The sequence below is a fragment of the Bombus pascuorum genome, chromosome 7 (assembly GCF_905332965.1).
Source record: "Bombus pascuorum chromosome 7, iyBomPasc1.1, whole genome shotgun sequence".
Lineage (NCBI taxonomy): Eukaryota > Metazoa > Arthropoda > Insecta > Hymenoptera > Apidae > Bombus > Bombus pascuorum.
The window spans coordinates 4,840,523-4,863,261 of NC_083494.1; the positions used below are offsets into that span (position 1 = coordinate 4,840,523).

General features: G+C 34.5%; 1 protein-coding gene across 1 annotated transcript; it reads right to left on the minus strand.

The window, feature by feature from the left end:
• Window positions 1–707: 707 nt before the first annotated feature.
• On the minus strand, window positions 708–22,520 carry LOC132909085 (odorant receptor 22c-like). Its single transcript, XM_060963674.1, has 6 exons — window positions 22,111–22,520; window positions 1,973–2,379; window positions 1,798–1,897; window positions 1,633–1,734; window positions 865–1,020; window positions 708–779 (listed from the first exon to the last, which is right to left on the minus strand). Exons 1-6 carry the CDS (start codon window positions 22,390–22,392, stop codon window positions 708–710), a joined length of 1,119 nt encoding a protein of 372 aa, XP_060819657.1. The 5' UTR covers window positions 22,393–22,520.
• Between the last annotated feature and the right edge of the window lie 219 nt (window positions 22,521–22,739).

The following is a 22,739-nucleotide window of genomic DNA, read 5'->3' on the forward strand; positions in this document are numbered from 1 at the left end:
CAATCAAGGCTCTTGACGGTAAAGTAAAAAATGTTTAATTTTATGGCCGTTCTTTAGGATTATTGTGGTCCGACTAATTATATTTGTACAAGTGTACCAACTGGTGGCCGTCTTGACCGAGGGATGCATTTTGGTTTATGTAGAGGGTAACGGGACGTAACATACCTTATGCTTGACCGGCTCCGACCAACATAACAGAGGCATAGGAATAACGTATACTTAGATATAGGCAGAGTGGACAATGCGAAGAGCACCCCACACTAAGTATCCTACAATCAAATTGTTAAAAATGAGCCCTTTTCATCCGAAATTTGAAATATAACATTGCTAATAAACAGTAGAATATCGATGTGACTTAATTTCATTGTTCTTCAGATTCTTAATTAAAAGATGATTAGCAAACCTCGGCAGTTGCTAAACGCCTTTTTTCATAAAGATATTATTATCCCACTTTATATACATACACTTCATACATCGCTAAATGCATCTCAAAATATGTAGTAAGTTCATAATATTAGAAATAATGAAACGGGTCGAAGAAAATATTGCAAAACTTTTTGTTCTAACATCGATTTCTCTTAAATAAAAAGGAATTATAATCTTGATATATGTTCATCTTTGTTGATATGTTATTGGTAGCGGAGTTTGCTCCTCTTTTTCAACCATGATTATTACAATAAAGGCTTCTCCATATTATTAGATGATATTTATTGTGCTGAATTATTTGCGGATAATAAGATGCGCAAAGAGGTGAAGATGGAGAAAGCATTGGACAGGTACTGAAATAATACGAATTTAGTGTTCGTTATCATTGAATAATTCATTCAGTATATTTATTGACATCCGAATTTTAATTTGCCTTACCGAACAATAATAACGCAAAGAAAGTTCTGGCACTAGATAAGTGATGGAAATAATCACTGGTTTTTGATATACCAATACGTTTAATAGATCCTTTTGCATTTCTAAAGTCTGTTCATACCAAGTTATGTCGTACACACTCTGTGATACGTTTGCGCTCTAAATACCATGGAAGATTGACTGAGTTTAGGAAAATATAACCCATAGAATACATACAGTCAGTCACGGAAGTCTACATATACCTCGAATTTTGTGTACAAAATTAGATGTATCTAACGTACTAAAAAAACTGAAAATGTACTTTGTCACAAAATTATTTGTATTTAGCTATTAATACAATCTATTATTAACGTATTCTTAAAAAGAATTTTAAAAGGCAAAACATTTAACTCATAGAAATCTTGGGGTAAATCTACATCAGAAATGATAAAACTTTTAACTTTTTCAATGTCAAAGGAGACAGCGGTATATTATGGATGTTTATGTCAGGTTATGATCTATTAGACCTACAAGATATTAGTATAATATTAAGCCTATTTTTATTATTACATGTAAATATAACAGATGTATGTAATTCTGTTGTATTTTATAGGATTTTTATTTCTTTTTTCTTATTAAACATGAAATCGAATAAAGTGTGTTACATTTTTACAATATGTTTTAATCTGTTAAAAAATTCATAAAGAACGTTTTTAGTATAATATTTTATATTTAAGGTGTGTATGTAAACTTTTATCATTGACTGTATAAATGATATAGAACATGATTTACCATATCCTTCATGTGATCGGCTGGCCACGCGTACATATAAACTTCCGTGAGTACAGTGAGACATGCGGCCATGAACTGCATTTTCACAATTAATGGTGGGTTCTGCTTGTAAATTGCATTATAAATTAGCTACATTGTATGTTTAATATCGTAAATATGACTTACCATGAATACTATAATACAAGACAAAGTTATAGTAAATGTTGTTACTATTATAGTATAAAGTAGTACGAAACGAAAAGAATTGATCACTTCGTTTGCATATCTATAATAAAAATCCAATTACGATGAATGAAAATGTACTATTTAGCCTATATGTCGTGGAAAATATTACACTGACCTCCTTAAAAGTAATTGTTTCTTTACGCAAGTGATCACCATATCAATATTTGAACTTTTTTTGAATTCCACGGCCAAACATTCGAATCTTGCAGCAGTAAACCAAAGTAAAAGCGCACCAGATATGCATAGACATATATTTGCAGCGCATTGACAGCAAACAAAAGATTGATGCAAATATACTATAGCATTTACAGGTGTATAATTAACGTTAAATGGATATTCTGCATCTAATGGAAAAGAAGTTGACAAGATTACTGGTCCTAGCAAAAAGATAGTCACAGTCACGTATGCGAATAACATGCAACTTCCGTAAAGGATGCTACATTTTGCAATATACTTGCAGAAAATTTCTCTTTCGTATTGTTGCGCCTCTTTGACATAGGTCACCATTTCTCCGATTACACGCTGTAACCCATAGTGAAAATATATACTCGTGAAGTGACAAACATACAAGGTCCGTACAGAACAGGATATAACAAGAATCGGTCCGATAAAAGGAATAACATGTAAAAGCGGATACGACGTAATTCCTTATGAAAATATAAGAAAAAGATATAGAATAAAATTTTTTGTAACGTAACGTTCCTTCGACTGGCGTATAACGCGTGTCGTGTTTTTATAAATGAAATAAATAAAATTTATAAATGAAAAAGAGTCTATTTTATAAAGTACAAAATCGTTGAAAATATTATCCTTGTTGTCGGATACATAGCTGTGCCTGTCTAATTGTCGCAGCATGAACCTTTAACAACGTATTTCGTCCACAATTCTTCAAATGTCTGATTAATTGCTTATGCTAACTGATCCCGACTTTCGATATCTGCACTTTTTCTGTAATGTGTCTTCGCAAATAAAAGTCTAGGCGTGTGAAAATTTTGAAGGCCAGGCGATTGTTCCTTCGTTGCCTATTCAACAACGATAATTATTGTTTAGAAATCTTTTTAGTACATCGATAAAGCGTGCATTAAAGCACTATCATGCTGGAAGATCAGTTGTTGTCGAATACGATAAGGCACATCGTCCAACAATGTTGACAAGTTCTCACGAAGAAAATTTCAGTAAATCTATTCCGTTAGAGAATATAGCAAAAAATACGGTCCGATTATGTGATTACCGACTATTCCAACCCAAATGTTAACACTCAACTTTGCTGGAAATAAGTTTCTCGTGTTTCATAAGGAATTGTGGAGGACCATAGATTTGTATTATGGACATTAAAGGCACTGTCTGCAGAATTGTGGACATATGCATATGTCACTTGTCCATAAAATGTACGACATAAATTGTGGATTACTATTATGTTGTTCAAATAAACCAATGCAAAAATTCCATTCGTGGTACGTCATCACTCATGCATGCACAATGCATACACTCGTGTAGCATGATACGGATGCATTCTATTATCATGTAATATGGTATTTTTACTGACGTCATAATTACAAGACAATGAAGTTACATTAATTGCAGAATTGTTGTCAATATTTTCCAAAACATTGTCTTCGATAAGTGTTCGTCGACAGACACGACCGTAATCTCGACGCCAAGATGCGAAAGATTCAAGTTCTAAACGACTTTGAATAGTTCCTATATCAGGAACACGTTGATTAGGATATCGCTCTCTGCAGTAGCGAACAGTAGCTGATAAGTTACCATTACAAATTCTCAAAAAACAGATCACGTTGACGCAATGTATTTAGTCTTGTAACTCATCATCATGTATTTGAACAAAAACTGATTGTTCGGCATAGGTTACGTGTTATATGTCGCTCGACGGATCGTAATTTTGCCATAACAACGTGAAAACGCCGCGCACTTCCGAACTCGATTTTCTTGAAAACTAAGTTGAGAATAAAACAAATTTATTCTATGTTTTTTCTGACATTTCATAAGCTTCTACATGTCATTCCGTCGGATCCTGTATATTAACGAAATTATAGATTTTGAATTTTCAACCAGTATCTTTCAATTAACTTAAATATTAAAAATACGACAGTAAATAACTTTAATGCCATTTTTTAGGGACACAAACTTACGAATATTTATTATTTACTTTTATTTACTTTTGAAAATCTTCTAAAATGGTCTTAAGGCCAGGAAAAACAAGTCTATATGGAAAAATATAATACAATGTAAGCGATGAAGAACACAATAATCCCTAAATCAAGGATATTCTGGTAAATTTTTAAATGGCAATAACCAATAAACGAATCCTCAAATGTAATTTTTGGATTATTCATTTTATGTTACACTAGCTGCTTGTCTGCGGCATCGCCCGCACAGTATTTATTTTTATGGCAATATATATTTATTATCTTCTGTTTGAATATCATTTAGGAATTGAATTTCAGAATACATATTTATTTATCTCTGATGAGGAATTCATATGTCGAATTTCACGTCCTAACTTTAGAAATTTATGGGATATGAATATCCTTTAAAAAAAAGCTACTCCGTTTTACCTTTGTAGGACAGGTATTTCCAAAAGTCCTGTCTCATTTTATGTCTACGTCATAGAATAAGTATGCTCTTTAAATTTCGCTTTTTTAGGTACAACGATTTGGACTGGACTTTCATGAGTGAATCAGAAACTTTTGTATTTTATACATATTTATAGATTATAGATTATAGCGTGTATAAAAGTAATCTTTAAATTTCATGTCATCCGTTACAAAACACGCTGTAACTTTTTTACTTTCATTTTCTGGTTTATATCAATCTATTTTTATACATTAATTTCCCTTACACGTGAAAATTAATTAACGATTCGCGTTATGTACTTACTTCCATTAATATTAAGTGGTGGATTTGTTCCGAGAAATCTTCCATGGTTCACTTTGTCAAATGCTTTCTCTATGTCCATGAAGAGGGCTGTACAGTATTGTTTCGTTTCTATTGCTAGTAAAATTTCGTTGACGAGTCTGTGCATTTGCTCTATCGTGGAGTGTTTGTTTCTGAATCCAAATTGGTGAGCATTTTCTAGTATTTTGGAGAGCACGGGGAGTAGTGATATTGGTTTGTAAGATGTTGTTTCATGTGGGTCTTTGCGTGGTTTGGGTAACATTATGATGTGTGCCTGTTTCCATAATTTAGGATAATATTGTATTCTTAGTATTGCATTGAATATTATAGTGATTAGTCGTATCGCTTTTGGAGGGAGGTTTTCCAATATTTTGCCATTGATTAGATCGATTCCTGGTGCTTTGTTGTTTTTTCGATTATGTTTCTAATTTCTTGTGCTGTTGTTTTGGGTACGGTGTATTGCTTGTCGATTGCAGTGCTAGTGGCTAACGCATCGTTGTCCGTATGGCTATTGTGGTTGCTGTTATTGATGTTGTGTGGTGTAAATGTGTTGCATAGGTGGTTGGAAAATTCTTCAGCTTGCTCTTCGTTGCTTCTTGCCCATGTGTTGTCTGCTTTTCTGATTGCTGGGGCTGGTTTTATCGCCTTCTTTATTTTTTTTGTGGCTTTCCATAGTGAGTAGTTGTAGTTCTCGTGTGCAGATAGTGACTCTATGAACTTTGTGAATTCGTTGTTGTTGTGCTCTTTTATTTTGTTTTTTATTTCCTTTGCGAGTTTGTTTAGGTGTTTTATGTTTTCTTTTGTTCTATGTTTTTGCCATTTTGCTTTCGCTTTTCTTTTTTCTCTAATTTTTTCGACGATGTCTGATGGGATTTGTTTTGTTTGTCTAGTGGTAGTTTCTGGTTTTGTGGTTGCCCGTGCTGCTTCTTGTATAGTTTCTGTAAGTGTTGTTACAGCTTGTTCGATGTGTTCGGGCGTTTTCAGTGGGATGTTGCAGTTGATTTTGCTTTCGATAATTTCTTTGAAGGTTTGCCAATTGATGGACTTGTTGCATAGTGTCTCTGAGTTATTATAGAGTATTGGCTTGTTTCTGTATGTTATTATTATGGGTGTATGGTCGGAGCTAAGCTCGAGGCTGAGTGCTATATTTATTTTATTTCCATTTAGTCCCTTTGTGACTGCAAAGTCGAGTAGGTCAGGGATTTTGCTCAGGTCTGTCGGCCAGTATGTCGGTCTTCCTGTGGATAATATATTGAGGTTGTTTTTCCTGATGTGTTTTTCCATGGTTCTGCCTCGAGGTGTAGTGATTCTTGATCCCCATGTTGTGTGCTTTGAGTTGTAGTCTCCTGCTGCGATATACTTGTCGCCTAGTTGTTGGAAGTATTCTTCCCACATTTGTGCTGTAATTTTGTGTCGTGGTGGTGCATATACTGCTGACAGCTGTAGACGGTTGCTGCTAGTTTGTACGGTAACGGTAGTTGCTTGCATGTGTTCTTTACTAACTTGGCTGTGTAGGTGGTGTTTATTGTCGTTTCTTATTATCACTGTGGTCCCTCCGTGTGCTTTTCCTGAGGGGTGCTTGGTATCGTATATGGTATAGTGCGGTATTTTTATGTAGCTTTTTGTTGTGAAGTGCGTTTCTGATACGAGTAGTATGTCTATGTTGTTGGGATACAGGAATGCTTTGGTTTCAAAGGCACTTTGTTGTAGGCCGTTAGAGTTCTAGGCAGCTATTTTTAGTATTAAGTATATTTGACAGAGAAAAATGGCATATTCTTAAAGAATCTTAAGAAGTGATCGATGCAAAAAGGTACGAACGACATAAAAATATCCGATTTTTATGTACAATAATATATATTATATCTGATTTCACTAGCTTCTGATTCATTCGTACGATTCGAAAAACTGTGACATGTCGTCAATATGTATGTCTGCATACGAATCCACGCTCAAGATATACACACAAAACCTACAGACAACAGACTTTAGCATAGATGAGAAAAAAGAAATACAGGACTGTCATAACGCGACATCTGAGAATAAAACAATTGAGAAAGTAAAGATATTGGCTTGATGAAAAAACTTAGAAAAGGATGTTATTAATTACTTAAGGAAATGAGATTGATATCAACGGTACAAACTGATCAAAATACGTGCAAAGGAACAAGCTATTGTTACCGATATACCGAGTGAATCAAACGACTAAGCCCCTAACAAAACAATAATGGAAATAAATATTTTCTCTATATTCAGGACTGGCTTCTAATATATTTAAGTCTTTTTCTCTAATTTTTTCTTTAACTCTACTTTCATCCAAAACGGATTCGATTATTGATTACTCGAGCATAACATTTATACTTTTGAATCCCCAAAACATTACTACTTATTAATCTCTATAACTTACTAAACAAAGCGCAAGCCTAGTTTCATAATTAATTCATGCATTTAAAGATGCTTTTAATATAAACACATACATTGCATTGCAATACAGACTATTGCTTTCCATTCCCAAATTCACGGTGCTCCCGACAAAACACATACTATTGTAAAAGAGTTCATACGAAGCTTTTTTACTGACAAATCAGAACAATGGGATACATTATATTTATTCTTCTACTTATAATTAGCAAGACTGAATCTGAACAATACCAGATGTTGATCTGAAGATACAAATCAGGAAGAAATTATACAGTGGAACAATTATAGAAAAACGGTATCTATTAGTAGCATTCGTAAGTATGTGTCCTGGAAAATTGCGTAACATTGAAACAGGATACCTTCGAAGCGATTCGAAGATTTTTAATACTGCGATTATCGGTCATCACTTCGAACATTATTCAATACTTAACTCATTTGAGACCGGTGACGCAGATGTTGAATTATAGCCTTTCCTATATAGTTACCGACGATTCGGTGTCTCAGATTGCAATCAAGAAATTCACTCTGTTAGATTAATAAATTGCATACAAATGTGTCTAAAGCACGAAATAGTCGTTGATTATAAAACCAAATAATAAATAAACATTCCACATCCATGGACATCAATTTATCCAAAAATAAATTATAATTGAAATTGCGTTTTGCTGAGTACAAACTTGTCAAAATATTCCGGTCTCGAATGTATTAAAACTCAAGAAAGTATTGGAAAATCTGAAATTTTGAATTTTGATCGAGTTTAAGTCAAATTAATTTTTACATACAGGTAGTTCGGCTACAGATGCAAAAATATTTAAGGAACGATTCTCAAAGCCAAAATAAGATGATAATCGAGAATAAAAGAATTGCGTTTTCGGTATTGTTCTTTAGCTATTAACAATTATATATCGGTTGAAATATTTCTGTACATGAGCAAACGGATGATTGCAGGCCGTCTCGTAAAAGCAGCAATGACAGCGATCTTCAAACCGAACGACATATGGGCAGCAGCTTATCTCGTACAAGTCGCACAGAAGAAGATTATTAAAATTGAAGAGGTAACTGATTCCAGACGACGTTCTGTAAGAAAAATCGTAGATAAAACATTAAACCTACGGAAATCTATAACAGCATATCGAAAATCGCATATCGAAAAGATTAATGCTTCCTGTAACCTTTGACTTCATAAATACGTAATAAATAAAAGCACATATTAACAATATTCATACAAAGTTCACACACGTACTATGATTATCCCGTTGATGAATGCCCACAGAAAAATCGTAACAAAAAAGGTAATAGTTTTATGTTACCTAAAATGTTGAATATGACTTCTGTTTTCTTGCAAACTAGATATTATGTACACAATATACACAATATACACACACAATACATCCAAATCACTCGCGTAGGTATTAAATAGAAAAAATAAATGAGAATATAAAAATAAAGCAAATAAAACAATCAAAAATATAAAAGTTCAAAAAACTAAAAAAATAAAAGAGTATAGAAGAAATTTACAGAAATAACATAACCAACGAAACTATAAGAATGCTACGTCCTCTCCGATTTCGATGATTTTTTTATATGTTGTAAAACTCAATATTTTGAACAAATATTTTCTGTGCATGTAACTGTCTGTTAGTCATAGTTAACGAGATATTTGCAGAAGTTATCGATATCAAAATAGTAAATTTTGCTTATAATTTTGTATCCGTGGCAGCGTATGCGTCAATATTAGTTGCTGAGGTCGAATAAAATATCTTAGTCAAAACCTAATACCTGTTTTCTGTTTGTGTATACAAACAAGAATGTTTTGTGTGCATAACTGCTTATGAGAGACTGTATGAAATATCTGTTATAATTTAATTAAAGATGGATATCGTCAATAAATTCAGTTCTTAGTTTGGATTAGTGCTTTCAATCCGTCTGACTCACGGCAACACTTGCGTGAAACAATAACATTCTTCTATTTCGTAAAATAATAGCAGTTATTCATTTGCTTATTATTTTCATAATTAATTTGTTATTATTTACGCAAGCATAATCGACCGTCTCACGACGGTTAGTTTAAGAGAAAACTAACCCAAACTCAAAATCAATAAATTGATGATATTCATATGTAATTAAGTTATAACAGAGATTTCTTATAGTCTGGCATACGCAGTCATGCACGTTTTAAATTCGGCCAACCCTCCATTGGAAGGATAATATCATTTTGGCAACGAAAACGAAAACGTAAAAAAGCTATTCAACGTAATAAATATAATTTATCACTTGCTTATAAATTAATTTACATTATTATACATTAGTCTATAAAAAACATCTTAATTAACCCTTTGAATATAAGTTTAAATAATCTTTTGCAGTTGCTATTTGTTTCTTCATTTTTTATTTTATATGTATGTATGTGCGTATATGCACAATTATATGTGTGGAAATCGTGTAGTTCATGCAAGACAACGCATGACCACACTCAATACTCAAGAATACTTAACATAATGTTTGGGTCGGTTCAGGAAGATCCGTCTTTTAACATGCTCGATCCTCAATATTTAAATCCCTTGAATTTTTATTTCTGAGGACACATGATAAAGTTATTGTATCCAACATCGGTGCCTACGGCAACACAATTGCAAAATTACATTCCCTTTCCATCGGGAATGATGAAGACAAGAGTTCAAAAGAAAAATCGAATTTTGTTTGCAAGAAAACGAATGCTCTATTGAACATTTACTGTTATATAAAATGATTGCTATTTTTGTTATAATTTTTCTGCGGACAATCACGGTGCGTGAATGATTTTTCTGTCGACATCCACGGGCAGGTCAATCGCAGTGCATGTGTGAACTTTATATGAGCATCGTTAATAAGTGCTTTTGTTAATTATTTATGGAGTCAAAGGGTTAGAGGAAACACTAATTCTTTCTACACGGAAATTGCATAGATCGGTTTTTAATATGCTGTTATGGATTTCCATGAATATGCAGGTTTGATGTTTTACTTACGATTTTCCTTACAAAAGGTCGCATAGAGTCTTGTACGTCCCCAAATATCATGGTCTACCTGTCCGAGATTCCGCCTTTTTATTTTCCCGCTTAATATTGCAGCATATATCATCATATCTGTTTTTGTCGACGTTGCTATGTATAATAAATTTCCAATTATATCTTGAAAATTCTTGGTAGTTTGTGATAGTGTGTGGTCTTCTAGTTCCTCAGATCCTATATCTACTGGGATATCCGATTCTTTGGCGTCCTGCAGTCTATACGTGTTAATGGCATCGTCAATGAGTCGGGTGTATACAATACACCCCACTTTTGTCAATTTCTTTTTGTACTGTTGAATATTTTTCCTAATTTTTCTATATTATATGATTCTGATAGCCCTTTTTCCAAGTTAGTTTTTTCTATTTCTATCTTATCTATCTATTTTTATCTTAGTTCTATTGTCAACCTTATTTTTTTTTAAACCCACGAATTTATTTGGTATTGACTTCCCTGCTATTTCTTCTAGAAACGTGATGTCTCTACTTATGGTAACTTTATTTGTTTCGCCCTTGTTCATCAATGATCTCGGCATACGCTTTACATCCGAAAATATGCACATTTTATATTTGTGATTTTCTATTATTTTATATTTTGTATGGCGGGGATTCATTTGTTTTGTATGACAATCTACTTAGCTTCTCCTCAAAATATTTTGCCCTTCCAACGTCAATTAGCACATCACGTTATTTCCATCTAGTATTTCTATGTCTCTGATTTATAGTTTTTCTGGAGGGAATGCGGTATTGCGAATTCGCCTGCAATACCCTATTTCTTCAAATATAAATTCATCAATTCATTATTAACGTACTCATTTTCGCGATCTGACTTCAATGTCGTCGGTGGTTTACCAAATTCCTTTTCATCGTTTTTATATAATTTTTAATATTTTTGCCTGCTCCGGATTTGTACGCTATTAGGTATATTTCGGTATATCCAATGTAATCGTCGATCATCGTCAGCATATATCGTCTTCCTCCTAATGTAATCGTTTTTATAGGTCCGCAGAAGCTTTGCTTGTTTGTTCGATATCTTGGGAAATGGTTTTCTACTTAATTTTTCCTTGATGCATGGTCTCGTACATTTTTTGAATCCCATTCTTCTGTATTACTATGTTAAGCGTCATATTTTTATTGGCGAACCTGCTGATAGCATCCGGATCTCTGTATCTTAATTTTTTCTGAAAAAAGTGTATGCACTTGTCGTTATGCTTGTTTACACTAGCATTGCCCTTTCGTCGATCATAAGTTTATAAAGATTTTTTGCACCATCTGCCATTGCAATTACCTTCTTATCTTTTAATATGTCATCTAACGATTCTTTTGAGCGATTTATCTCATTTTACTGTGTTACGTCGGCCGACTCTCTACCTGAGCCGGACCTCACCTCGCGGACGTATGGCAGCCAGATGCCCGCACATCCTTATCGCGTACTCTTGAAAACACTCGCAGACTGACTATAAATCTCAGAAAACTCTGGCGAAAGTCTTTCATCGCAAACAAGGGCTTTTTCACGAAAGCGTTTTCTAAGGTTTCTGGTTAGCGTCTGGAAAACACGTGAACGCTAAGTGTTCACACGTGCGATGCCTCCTACTCCCAACTTTCTATCGAGGGCGGCTAATACCCTTCCTAGTCCATCGATAGTCTTACTAACCAATAGAAACAATTTCTATTACCCTCACTTCTTCAACCAAAAACTGTCATCAACAAATCAGATGATTCCGTGCGTTAGACACACCCTTCCTTAGCTCACCTCCGATACAGCATCGTCACTATCAAGTTAGTTCGTCTTCGTCGTCAAATCAGTCAACACATCTACAACGATCGCTCAGTCCAACGAACTCACTGAGAAGCATCGTAAAGTCGCAATCTAACATTCTAACCGATCAGTCGCAGTCGGAAACTCTCTGTACGGTCGCGTCCAAATCAGTCACATTGTATTAGATCTAACTCGAACATTCTAGTGGTAACTTCCGATACTATTTAAACCGACACCTTATATAAACTGTAAGTGTTATTCTGATACAATATATATATTTATTCTACAACCGTAGAATAAGTTGCATTCAGTGAATCACCCCGGTTATCCTAAACGAAACGCGGGGAGCGACCATTTCGCGGCGTCGATTAGCCGAATCGTAGCGAGAATTTACGACTCTCGCTGACGCGTTTCCTCGCGACCGCGTCTCTCCGCGAACGGTCGCAACAACTGTTATTCTAACACCTGCTACAAACGTTCTTTACAGGCTTGATTTCATAACCTATTGGAATTCACTGGTTAATGGGTAAAAGAAACATGTATTACGATAATTAACTATTGAATTTCAATTAGGTACATTTCGCTTGACGCTTTAACGTTCGACTGATTTGAAGACATAGCTACACAAGACTGAGAGAGAACAAAATCGCGTAAATTCGATTTATCTGTAAACCCTTCCATTGCGGAGCGTTCAGAAATGAATTGCTCTTTGAGCAGCCGGCGTAACAGTGGAAGATCGGTCGCGCGGGTGGCACGATGCCCGGAAAAAGATACTGTGGCTGAGCGCCTACAGGCAATGTTCGTTCCAAGAGAGCGACTATGCCTAAGCGCCTATAGGCGCTGTTCGCAACGAAAGGGTTAATCACTCTGTCGGTAATCTATGGGTCCAATGATACGTTCATCTCTTACAGATGGCGATATTATCATTAAGCCTTTATTGTTGCAGCACACCATAATGTTCGAATTGGAAACAATATTCTCTTTTATAATTATTGAAGTATTCGTCGGAAAATGATCCGTTAAATGATAATATCTTTTATTATTATGGAAATTTCGTTTCTTCTATCCTAAAAATTTCCTATATGTGAAGAAGACGATATTGTCAATAACATTTAATTCCACAAAAAAACTTTTCCGAATGTTTATATTAGTGAAGAGAACTTTTTAAAAGGAAATCAGTTCTTCCAAATACTCGTGAACAGAACTTGTAAATAACGGTGATAAGCCGTATTTACTGATTAATTTTGTTCAGTTACAGAAAAATTACAGAGACAGAGTATTGGGCTGTAAGTATGAAACTGGAATTTGCCTGTAGATGGCCCTAGCTGATAATGTAGTTATCACTAAACTGCGTCATTAATGCCAAAAGTCTTTGTTGACATCTCACAAACATTTTCGACTTACAACAATACAAGTTTCATACAACAGCATAGTTTGTAATAGCGTTGAACATGTCGAATTTTGTGCCTGGAAACTACGATTTGCGGACAGCATTGATTTTCTGTTACCATTTGAAGAAAACTGCTGCAGAATCGCATCGAATGCTTGTCGAAGCTTACGGTGAGCATGCTCTTGGTAAATCACAGTGCTTTGAGTGGTTTAAAAAATTCAGAAGTGGCAATTTTGACGTGAGGAACGAAGGACGTGGAAGACCACCGAAAAAGTTTCAAGACAGCGAATTGCAAGCATTGTTGGATGAGGATGACGCTCAAACGCAACAACAACTCGCTGATCAATTAAACGTGACACGAGAAGCCGTCTCCGTACGTTTGAAAGCCATGGGAAAGATCCAGAAGGTGGGAAAATGGGTTCCACATGAACCGAATGAAAGACAGCAGGAAAACCGAAAAACCACTTGCGAAATGCTGCTCGCCAGATACAGAAGAAAGTCATTTCTCCACCGAATTGTGACTGGCGATGAAAAGTGGATATATTTTGAGAATCCCAAGCGTAAAAGATCATGGGTAGTTCCAAGCGAACCACCGACATCGACTACAAGACCAAATCGCTGTGTTTGGTGGGATCAGAAGGGTGGGATCTATTATGAGCTGTTAAAACCTGGCGAAACCGTTAATACTGAGCGCTACCGACAACAAATGATCGATTTGAATCAAGCTTTGCGTGAAAAACTACCAGAATATCAAAAAAGGCAACACAAAGTAATTTTGCTCCATGATAATGCACCATCGCATACAGCAAAACCGGTCAAGGAAACGATTGAAGCGTTCAGTTGGGAAATACTTTCGCACGCGGCTTACTCACCAGACTTGGCTCCGCCCGATTACTATTTATTTGCATTGATGGGACACGTACTTTCTGGCCAGCACTTCACTTCTTACGAAAATGTACGAAAATGGCTCGATGACTGGTTTGCCTCAAAAGAGAGACAGTTTTCTTGGCGTGGCATCCACCAATTGCCAGACAGGTGGGAAAAATGTATAGCTAGCGGTGGGCAATACTTCGAATAAAATATTTTTAATCATTTTCATACAATAATCGTGTATTTTCTATATAAAAATTCCGGTTTCATATTTACATATGTAAGATCCTAGAAGATCACAAACCGTTTTTATAATTTTTATGGCAAAATATGTTTAACGACTTCATTTATATAAAATCAACGATAATAACAAAAATTGTGTTATAATGTCGAAAATTAAAATTTCAGTTTATCTGTAGTTTGTACAATTGTTTGAAGTCTATGGATGTACATGAAAATGGAGTTTATAACAAAAATTAACAATGTAATTCGATGAGATTTAGGTATTTAGTAAGAAATTACACCACATTTGAAAAAATGTGAGATAGTTACAAAATGTAATAAGATGAATTTGGAGAAACGGTACGTCCTTTCCGATTTCGATAATTCTAAAATATGGTATAGAAATCAATATTTTGAACAACTTCTTCCTATACATATAATCGGTGGTCTATCTTAATTTCCGAAATATTTGCAAAAATTCTATCCCTACCTGTTTCGTCCGGTGACTCTTTGCGTAGCCCGGAATCCATATATCGGTCGAGGCGGCCACTGGCTACGTCAATATAATTAGTTGGATCGTAATGATGACAAGGAATTGTCGTAAAACTAAGCATTTCGATTTGACTGTTAAGGCCGTTTAGTGGTATAAAACACCTTCGAGTCAAAACGTTCCTTATAGTTATTGCTCCAACAGGTAAAAAATGGGGAAACGTGGGTTTTCCCATTTTTTTCGGGATTTTCACCCGCAAGCGACCGGTGGTGGTGCGACCGACACCCAGCGAGAGTTTTCCTCTGTGACAGTGTGACAACGACCATACCAAAATCCACGTCATTCCACTCTACCTGACAGTGAACAGTTAGGCTTCGACCTGACCTTTGCACATGACCCAACATTACATATTCCCCATTACGTAGAACACTCAGGATCCCCTCAACTCCAATAAACTCAACATATAAAAACTGCGAGCATTCGACGGCGACAGTAGTCTTGGGTACAGTCTTGGCCGTGATTTGAACAACTATTTTAACTTCATTGTAATATTATACTTAATCATTTTTGTGAATAAAACTCTACAAAAATATAAAAGCACAGTCAAGTTAAGCTATTGCTCAGCTACTCCTTTTTTATCACGAATTTTACGTGACGACGAAATATGTCACACAAAATTGTTATATTTATTTATTTATTCAAGCAAAATGCTAATATCTACTGAAAACAGTCAGAATTACTTTTGGCGGTATTGCATGACTCTTCCCTATGTATATAACTGTATATATCCTCTGTGTAAGTAATAGACCTTTCTTGCAGCCTCGTATACAGTTCGTTTCCAAACAGAAGATAAGCAGTCTGCGGTCGTTAAAAAATACTGATGAAGAAGACAAAAATACACTGTAATGGTTCTGACAGTCTTTTTGCGAATATTATATCGGAACGAAGACCAACCGCTGGTTATGTATATAGAAAAAAATTGTTCAAAGTATTGAGCTTCATAACACATTCAAAAATCATCAAAATCGGAGGCGAGGGCATGAAGTTTCTATAGGTTTGTCAAAAGTTAAACAAAAAATTAGAAAATTATATATTATTTAATAATGCCGTGAAGTATTTAGAGAACATATTTTACATGTTCTTTATATTTTGCTAATAGCAATGGAAGAATAAAAGTACAGTGCAATGGAGAAAACGGATATTTTCTTCTTCTCAAATAGCCGAGGATCTGCTCAATATTTTGCGTGGTAGTATACGGGGTATGCGTGTGATGCAAAAAAGATCAAATTTCAAACAATCCAAGCAATAAGTACGCCGTTTTTGGATCGCACAGGTATCACCTAGAATGCAGTTATTGAGAATGGTGAGTTTGTTTCGTGTCGTGATAGATCGCATGGTTTGTCGGGGAATCTGCCGTCGACTACCAAAGCATGTAGACGTGTGTCTAGTGCTCAACGTCACAATACAACCAGTGACGACCCTCTGCCGAAAGTGAGTTAAAACGGAAATAAACCAGGTGCTTTCTAAACTTACTCGTGGAAAATTCGACACTTCTAAACTCTAATCCAAATCGTAGCCTCTCGACTAGTTAAGTTATTTCAATTTGAATTAACCAGCTTGAAGATGGCCTAAGTAACCAGATCAGACCCTCACGAACAAAACTACAACCGCACCGTTCCACCTCCTTCGTGGCAAAAGGATAATATATTCCACCTTCCAGACCACACCAACAGCATCAAAAAACGTAAGCTTGATTCAGTCAAAAAAAATGTAAACTCTAGTCAGAACGAACCGACAACAAGACACATTACCACTCACGACAAATTCGCAATATTAGAATCTACAGACGTATATATTAGAATCTATGGACGTAGTTGAAACGTCAACAATTCAACACACACAAAAAAATCCTCCTCCCCCACTAATCGTCATTGATGATGTCATCGGTATTCAAACAATGATAAAGACCATCGAAAAAGATATTAACAAAGAGGATTACATACTAAAAATTAAAAACAATCAGGTTAAAATCCTGCCGGCCAATCCAGACTCGTATAGAAAACTAACAAAGTTACTAAAAACTCTGAACGCAAACTTCTACACATATCAACTAAAACAAGAAATACCTTTTCGTGTGGTACTACGCAACATCCACCACTGAGCTAATTTAGATTAACTGAAACTTGATCTCTTAAATCATGGCCATGAAGTAACCAACATTAGCAATATAAGGTATAGTATCACAAAAAACCCGCTATCCTTATTCTTTATCGACTTAAGACAAAAACCAAATAACAAAGAAGCCTATAATATCAATCGTTTAATGAATTCTGTAGTAAAAATTGAACCACCTTTTATAAAGAAAGAGATAGTTCAATGTAAAAGATGCCAAAGGTACGGCCACACGTAGAAATATCGCAACCACAATCACCGTTGCGTTAAATGTGCAGGTATTCACCCTATAGATCAGTGCACTAAATCTTCAGAAACTCCTACGAAGTGCATTTTCTCTCAAGGAGAGCATCCTGCGAACTATAAGGTTGCACAGCCTACAAGACCTTAATAATAAGTACCCTAAACCCAGAGTTAAGGACCTAACCAACCAAGCACTTAATCCACAGAAATTCAGTACTCCTCCAACCTCTTATGCATAGATAGTTCAACGAAATCAAAGAAGACCGAAAATCTATAGTGATCAATCACAAATTAGTGTTCCCAGTTCACAAGACACGGATAACTTCAATAGGATTGAAAAATTAATCGTGGAACAAACAGAGCAAATTAATAGCTTGTTATCATTACTTACAATCATTCGGGACAAATTATCATGTTCCGACGTAAAATAAAACCAATACACATAGCTCTTCGGAATACTAACGGTCTAGCTCAACATAAATACGAACTAGAACTGCTGTTTTCGTTTTTGTTGTCTAAATGATACTATCCTTGCAAGTGGTAACCATCTGTAAAGACATATGATAGTGGCCCGTTCGTTTTCTCAATAGGTATACCCAACCATGGTTTTAAAGGAAATACCTCAGATATCGTGATTGTCTTTCCTTGGCTAATTTCGAGAAAGTCATACAAAGAAAATGAAAAGTATCGTAATTTTTTCTTTCTGAATGCATTCTCCACCACTTATTATGTTTTTACGATTCATTACGATGTTCCACTACCTTGTTATGTTTCATCGATTTTAGAAATTTGGTAAGGAGGTAAAACAATTCTGGAAGGACAGAATCATTTCGACAACCAAAGAGAAACGTTAGGAGAACTGTATAAATATAAAATTGGAGTTAATTATAGTTTTAATATAGGTTTAAGTTATTCTGTTGTAGATTTCTTGAGGCCTTCTTATTTTTAGTATTTTAACCTTTTTTATTTCCGTTATTTTTCTATTCTTTGTTATTTTTTTAATGTCTTTTACTTAGTTCCAATGCGAGTGATTTAGGAGTGCAGTGTGTACAGTGTGTGCAGTGTGCGTTGTATATATCGTATTTATTGTGTACTACGTTTACAAAAAAACAGAAGTTATATTGAGCATTTATGTAATATAAAATGATTGATATTTTCGTTACGATTTCTCTGTGAATTGTCTGGACACTCGCGGTGCTTGTGTAATTCTTCTGTGCTGCATGTATGAACATAGTATAAACATTATTAATATGTGCTTCATTTATTAATTTTTTATTATTTATGAAGATAAAGGATTAGAGGAAACATTAATATCCTCTATTTGGAAATTCGATAGAGCGGTTTCCGTTATGTCATTATGGATTTCTATGCATACAGGTTTAATGTTTAATCTTCGATTGTCTTTACGAAACGTCACGTAGGCTGGTTTACATCTCTGCATGATAGTCTTCTTCTCTACGATTTGTACTGAGTTGCTGACCATGTACCATTCGATTTGGGGATTGCTGTGCACCTTGCTGTTCGAGCTGACCTATTTTCGTTCGTGTGCGGAGGTTTGCCCGCGCACAGAGATATTTCAGCCGATTTTGAATTGTTAATAATTGAAAAGAAATACCGGAAATGCAACTCTTTCATTCTTGATTTTTGTTTTATTTTAACTTTTCGTCCCTCAAATATTTTTGTAGCTGTAGTCGAACTGCCTGTATATACATTAATATACAATATTAGATACTCATCTAACTTTCAAAACTTTGAAATCTATCAGGGCTTTCAGAATTTATTGAAACTTTAAAGACCTAAACCTAGCAAAATTACATATGTAGAATTATTCATTTAAGTCAGAACATGTTATATGTACGTTTAGTATTAGAATCAAATGTCGCGAGCTATGAGCTATTGCTAAAAGTATAATTAGGCGAGAACACAGAGCAGTTTGGTTTTCACCGAAAACCTTCAAATTTTACACCACAATAAGGAGAAGACAAACGCTAAGAAAGCGATCCTCGCGGTTTCGCTCGACAATTTCATGTTACTGCACGCTCCCGAAGCTTCGAAGCCAGTAAGCACACTCGATTCTATTACCACATGTAGCTCAATTTTATTTTTTAAGTAACTGATATTTTGGATTATGATTACCTAAAATGTAATTACAATGTAATTTGTTTTATTTAAAATCGCATTAAACTGCCAGAATTCTTTGCGAATTACAATGAAATCGTTCGGTAGATTTCATTTTTAACGTATCATACATTTTCTTCTACATCGTACATAAAAATTTGTTAACATTCATTTTCTACAAATTGATCGCTGTTACCTAATTTTAAATCGCTTTGCCGTAAATAAATCGAGTGTAAGGATGGGAAATAAAGAAAGTAATTAAGATACCAGACACTTCGCAGAATTCATATTTAGGAATACCAGTTAAAAAAATAGAAATTAGTTTAACCTTCGCACGGCAGAGCTCAGGGTCTGTTCGGACTTGTCGGCAAACGACGGAAGTTGTCTATCTTAGAACAATACGAAGCTGAACGTATCTTTAAATGATAGAACTAACATCAGTATTCAATGTAATTTCAAAATATTGTGTCCGAACGAATATAAATATCGTCTCCCGTGCAGTTGATCGAACCGTCCGTCTTTCGAGGGTGTGTCATGTTCAATATTATCTAGATTGTAAGAATTTCAACAATTCAACCAAAACAATCTTATGACAATAAAATAAAAAATGTGAAAATTTTATTCTTTTTATTTCGGCGATTTATGGATAATTGGGTCACCGCCAGGCAAGTTACGTCGGCAACTGCTTCGAGCGATCAGTTTTACTTCTAACATAAATAACATAAGCACTGTAGTGCGAGGGTTAAGTGTATTTTTACTTTTTAAAATTGATTTGTCAAAATATGAATTTTGTGAAGTGCCTTATCGTACCTTAATTAGTTTTCTTGTTCCTTATTCTTTCATTCGATGTATTCACAGCAGAACGATCCAAAATCAGGTAGTTCTTTTTTTTTGTTATTTAATTTGTACTTTACAATTTGTCCAGCTGGACATTTGGTAAATAAATCAGGTAACAGTCAATTTCTACAAAAAAATCACGCCAGCGCGTACCATCGGTGGCTCACACATGAACCACGAAAAATGTAGTTCATTCAGTAACTAGAACAAATTTCTATATGGTTGAAAATTTAAATAATGGAAATTTAACGCATATTAATCGAAGAAAAAAACGTGGTTTTATTTTGCGAGTCTTATCTTAACAAAATAAGTACAATGTTTGAATAAACAATAGTAGCGCCGCCCCACGGCGAGAAACACAAATAGCAGTGCCGGCGTGAAGATGTTAATACGCTGAAAATGGAAATTACCGAACGAGATAGGAAAAGGGCCTTAATGTTTGTAGGAGTGCGAATAATTTCATTATACTTTGTTAATAACTCCGGTAGTTGAATGTAATTTTTAATAAAAAAATTTTAAAAATGATTGGAATTAAAAAGAACGTCGACCTATATGTGAGAATAGAATCAGGTGCGCTTCCTTACTTCGATGCTCGGGAGCGCGCAAAATTTGTCAGATAAACACGCGGACCTCGCTTTGTCAATGATCGTCTTTTCCTTATTGTGATATCAAATTTAAAGTTTTTCGGCTTCAATCAAGCCGTTGTGTGATCTCACCTAATTATATTTCGAACAATAGTTTATAGATGGAGAGCGACATTTGGTTGTAATACCAAGAGTATATATTATACTGTTGTCGTTCTTAATGGTTGCTCGAGCGCAGATTCCGATTTAAGTGAATAACCTTGTATACATTGTAGTATATAAAAGTATTAAATACCCGGTTAGTGTTTATAGTTTTACATTTTATGAAGAGCTTCAAAATTTCCAAAATTTATGAAATTTTGGAAACTCAAGGCTTATGAAATTTCAAGATTTACACTTATCAGATGTCAAAGAGTTTTAAACTGATGTCGAATCATATTCGAAGTGATTCAAATTTTTTGCTTTGCGTTCGGAGCGTTTCGAAGGTTTTCAGGGCGCATCAGTATCTTTAATATAGGAGTAAAAGTTATATGAATAATACTTTTGAAATATAAAAACTGTGATAAATCAGATTATAATGATGTAGAATAAAATGTAATAAAGATATAAATTGTGTAAGGTAGGTAGAAAGTTATTTCACTTTTTATGTTCAGTTCCTTTTTATCCATTGTATGTACAATGCCTTATGAAAGTATTTGGACACTTGCAATAAAAATTTTTTATGTATTATGTATAATATTTTTATGCTATCTATGTTATATAAAACATTTTGAAATTTCATTAGCACTCTATTATCATGGTTATATAGATAAAATTTGAAACCAATCTGGAAATAGATATAGATATTATAACGTATTTATTATAAATGTACATTTAGCAATAAATTAATATACAGCATGAATAGTCATTATAACAGTATAGTTAATAGTGAACTTTATTAATATAACGGTTAAATGCTTTTAAGATCTTTGTGAAATAAACGCGCTACATATCTTATAATTGCAATATCATTGTTTTAAGTTTGTTTCGAATTATACCAATATAATCACAATACACAAAATGTTTTGTATAACAGACATAATATATTCATGAAAAGATTGTACAAATGTACGAATACGCTTGTGAGCAACTGTATCTGCGTCGTTGTATTGTTTTACATTGAATATTAAGAGAAAATGAATAAGAACTTACTTGAAAAGAATCGTGCTTGATGAAACATATGAAAGTGTGAACAGCAATTTGACTCACACTCGTTACCGCGGAGAAAGATTTAGATACAATGACCATATCGTCCAAATGTAAATAAATCGAATACATCAAAGGTAGAAGCATCATAATGACACTAATAACGGTAGCTATCTGTAGAATTTTGAAACCAAAGATTTTATTCCTGCTGCTACCGACAGGAAGTGGCCAAGAGAAACACAAAGCTACGCTAAGCCAAGTAATGTAGATGACTTTCTCTGGTGTCATTCCTTTGCCTTATGAATTGAATGAAATACATAGAATCTAACTGATAGAATAGAACGATATAGAGTAGATTCTTGGAAGTCAATTACACTGCTTTAAAAGCATCTATATAATCACGGACGTTAGCTGCATACAATTGTTTTGTATTCATGAGAAGTTTAATAAATTATACTTAGCCAGCGTAGTACTTCGTGCCAATGTGTCGGTTAATAACTTCGCTCGATGTAATTATTGCGTTGCTAACTGACTTGCAGATGGTAATTATTGGTTGCATTATATATTGGCCTGACATATAGTATTGGACGGATGCAAAGGGAAGTTATCACGCAATAGGACTATAGTCGATCTAA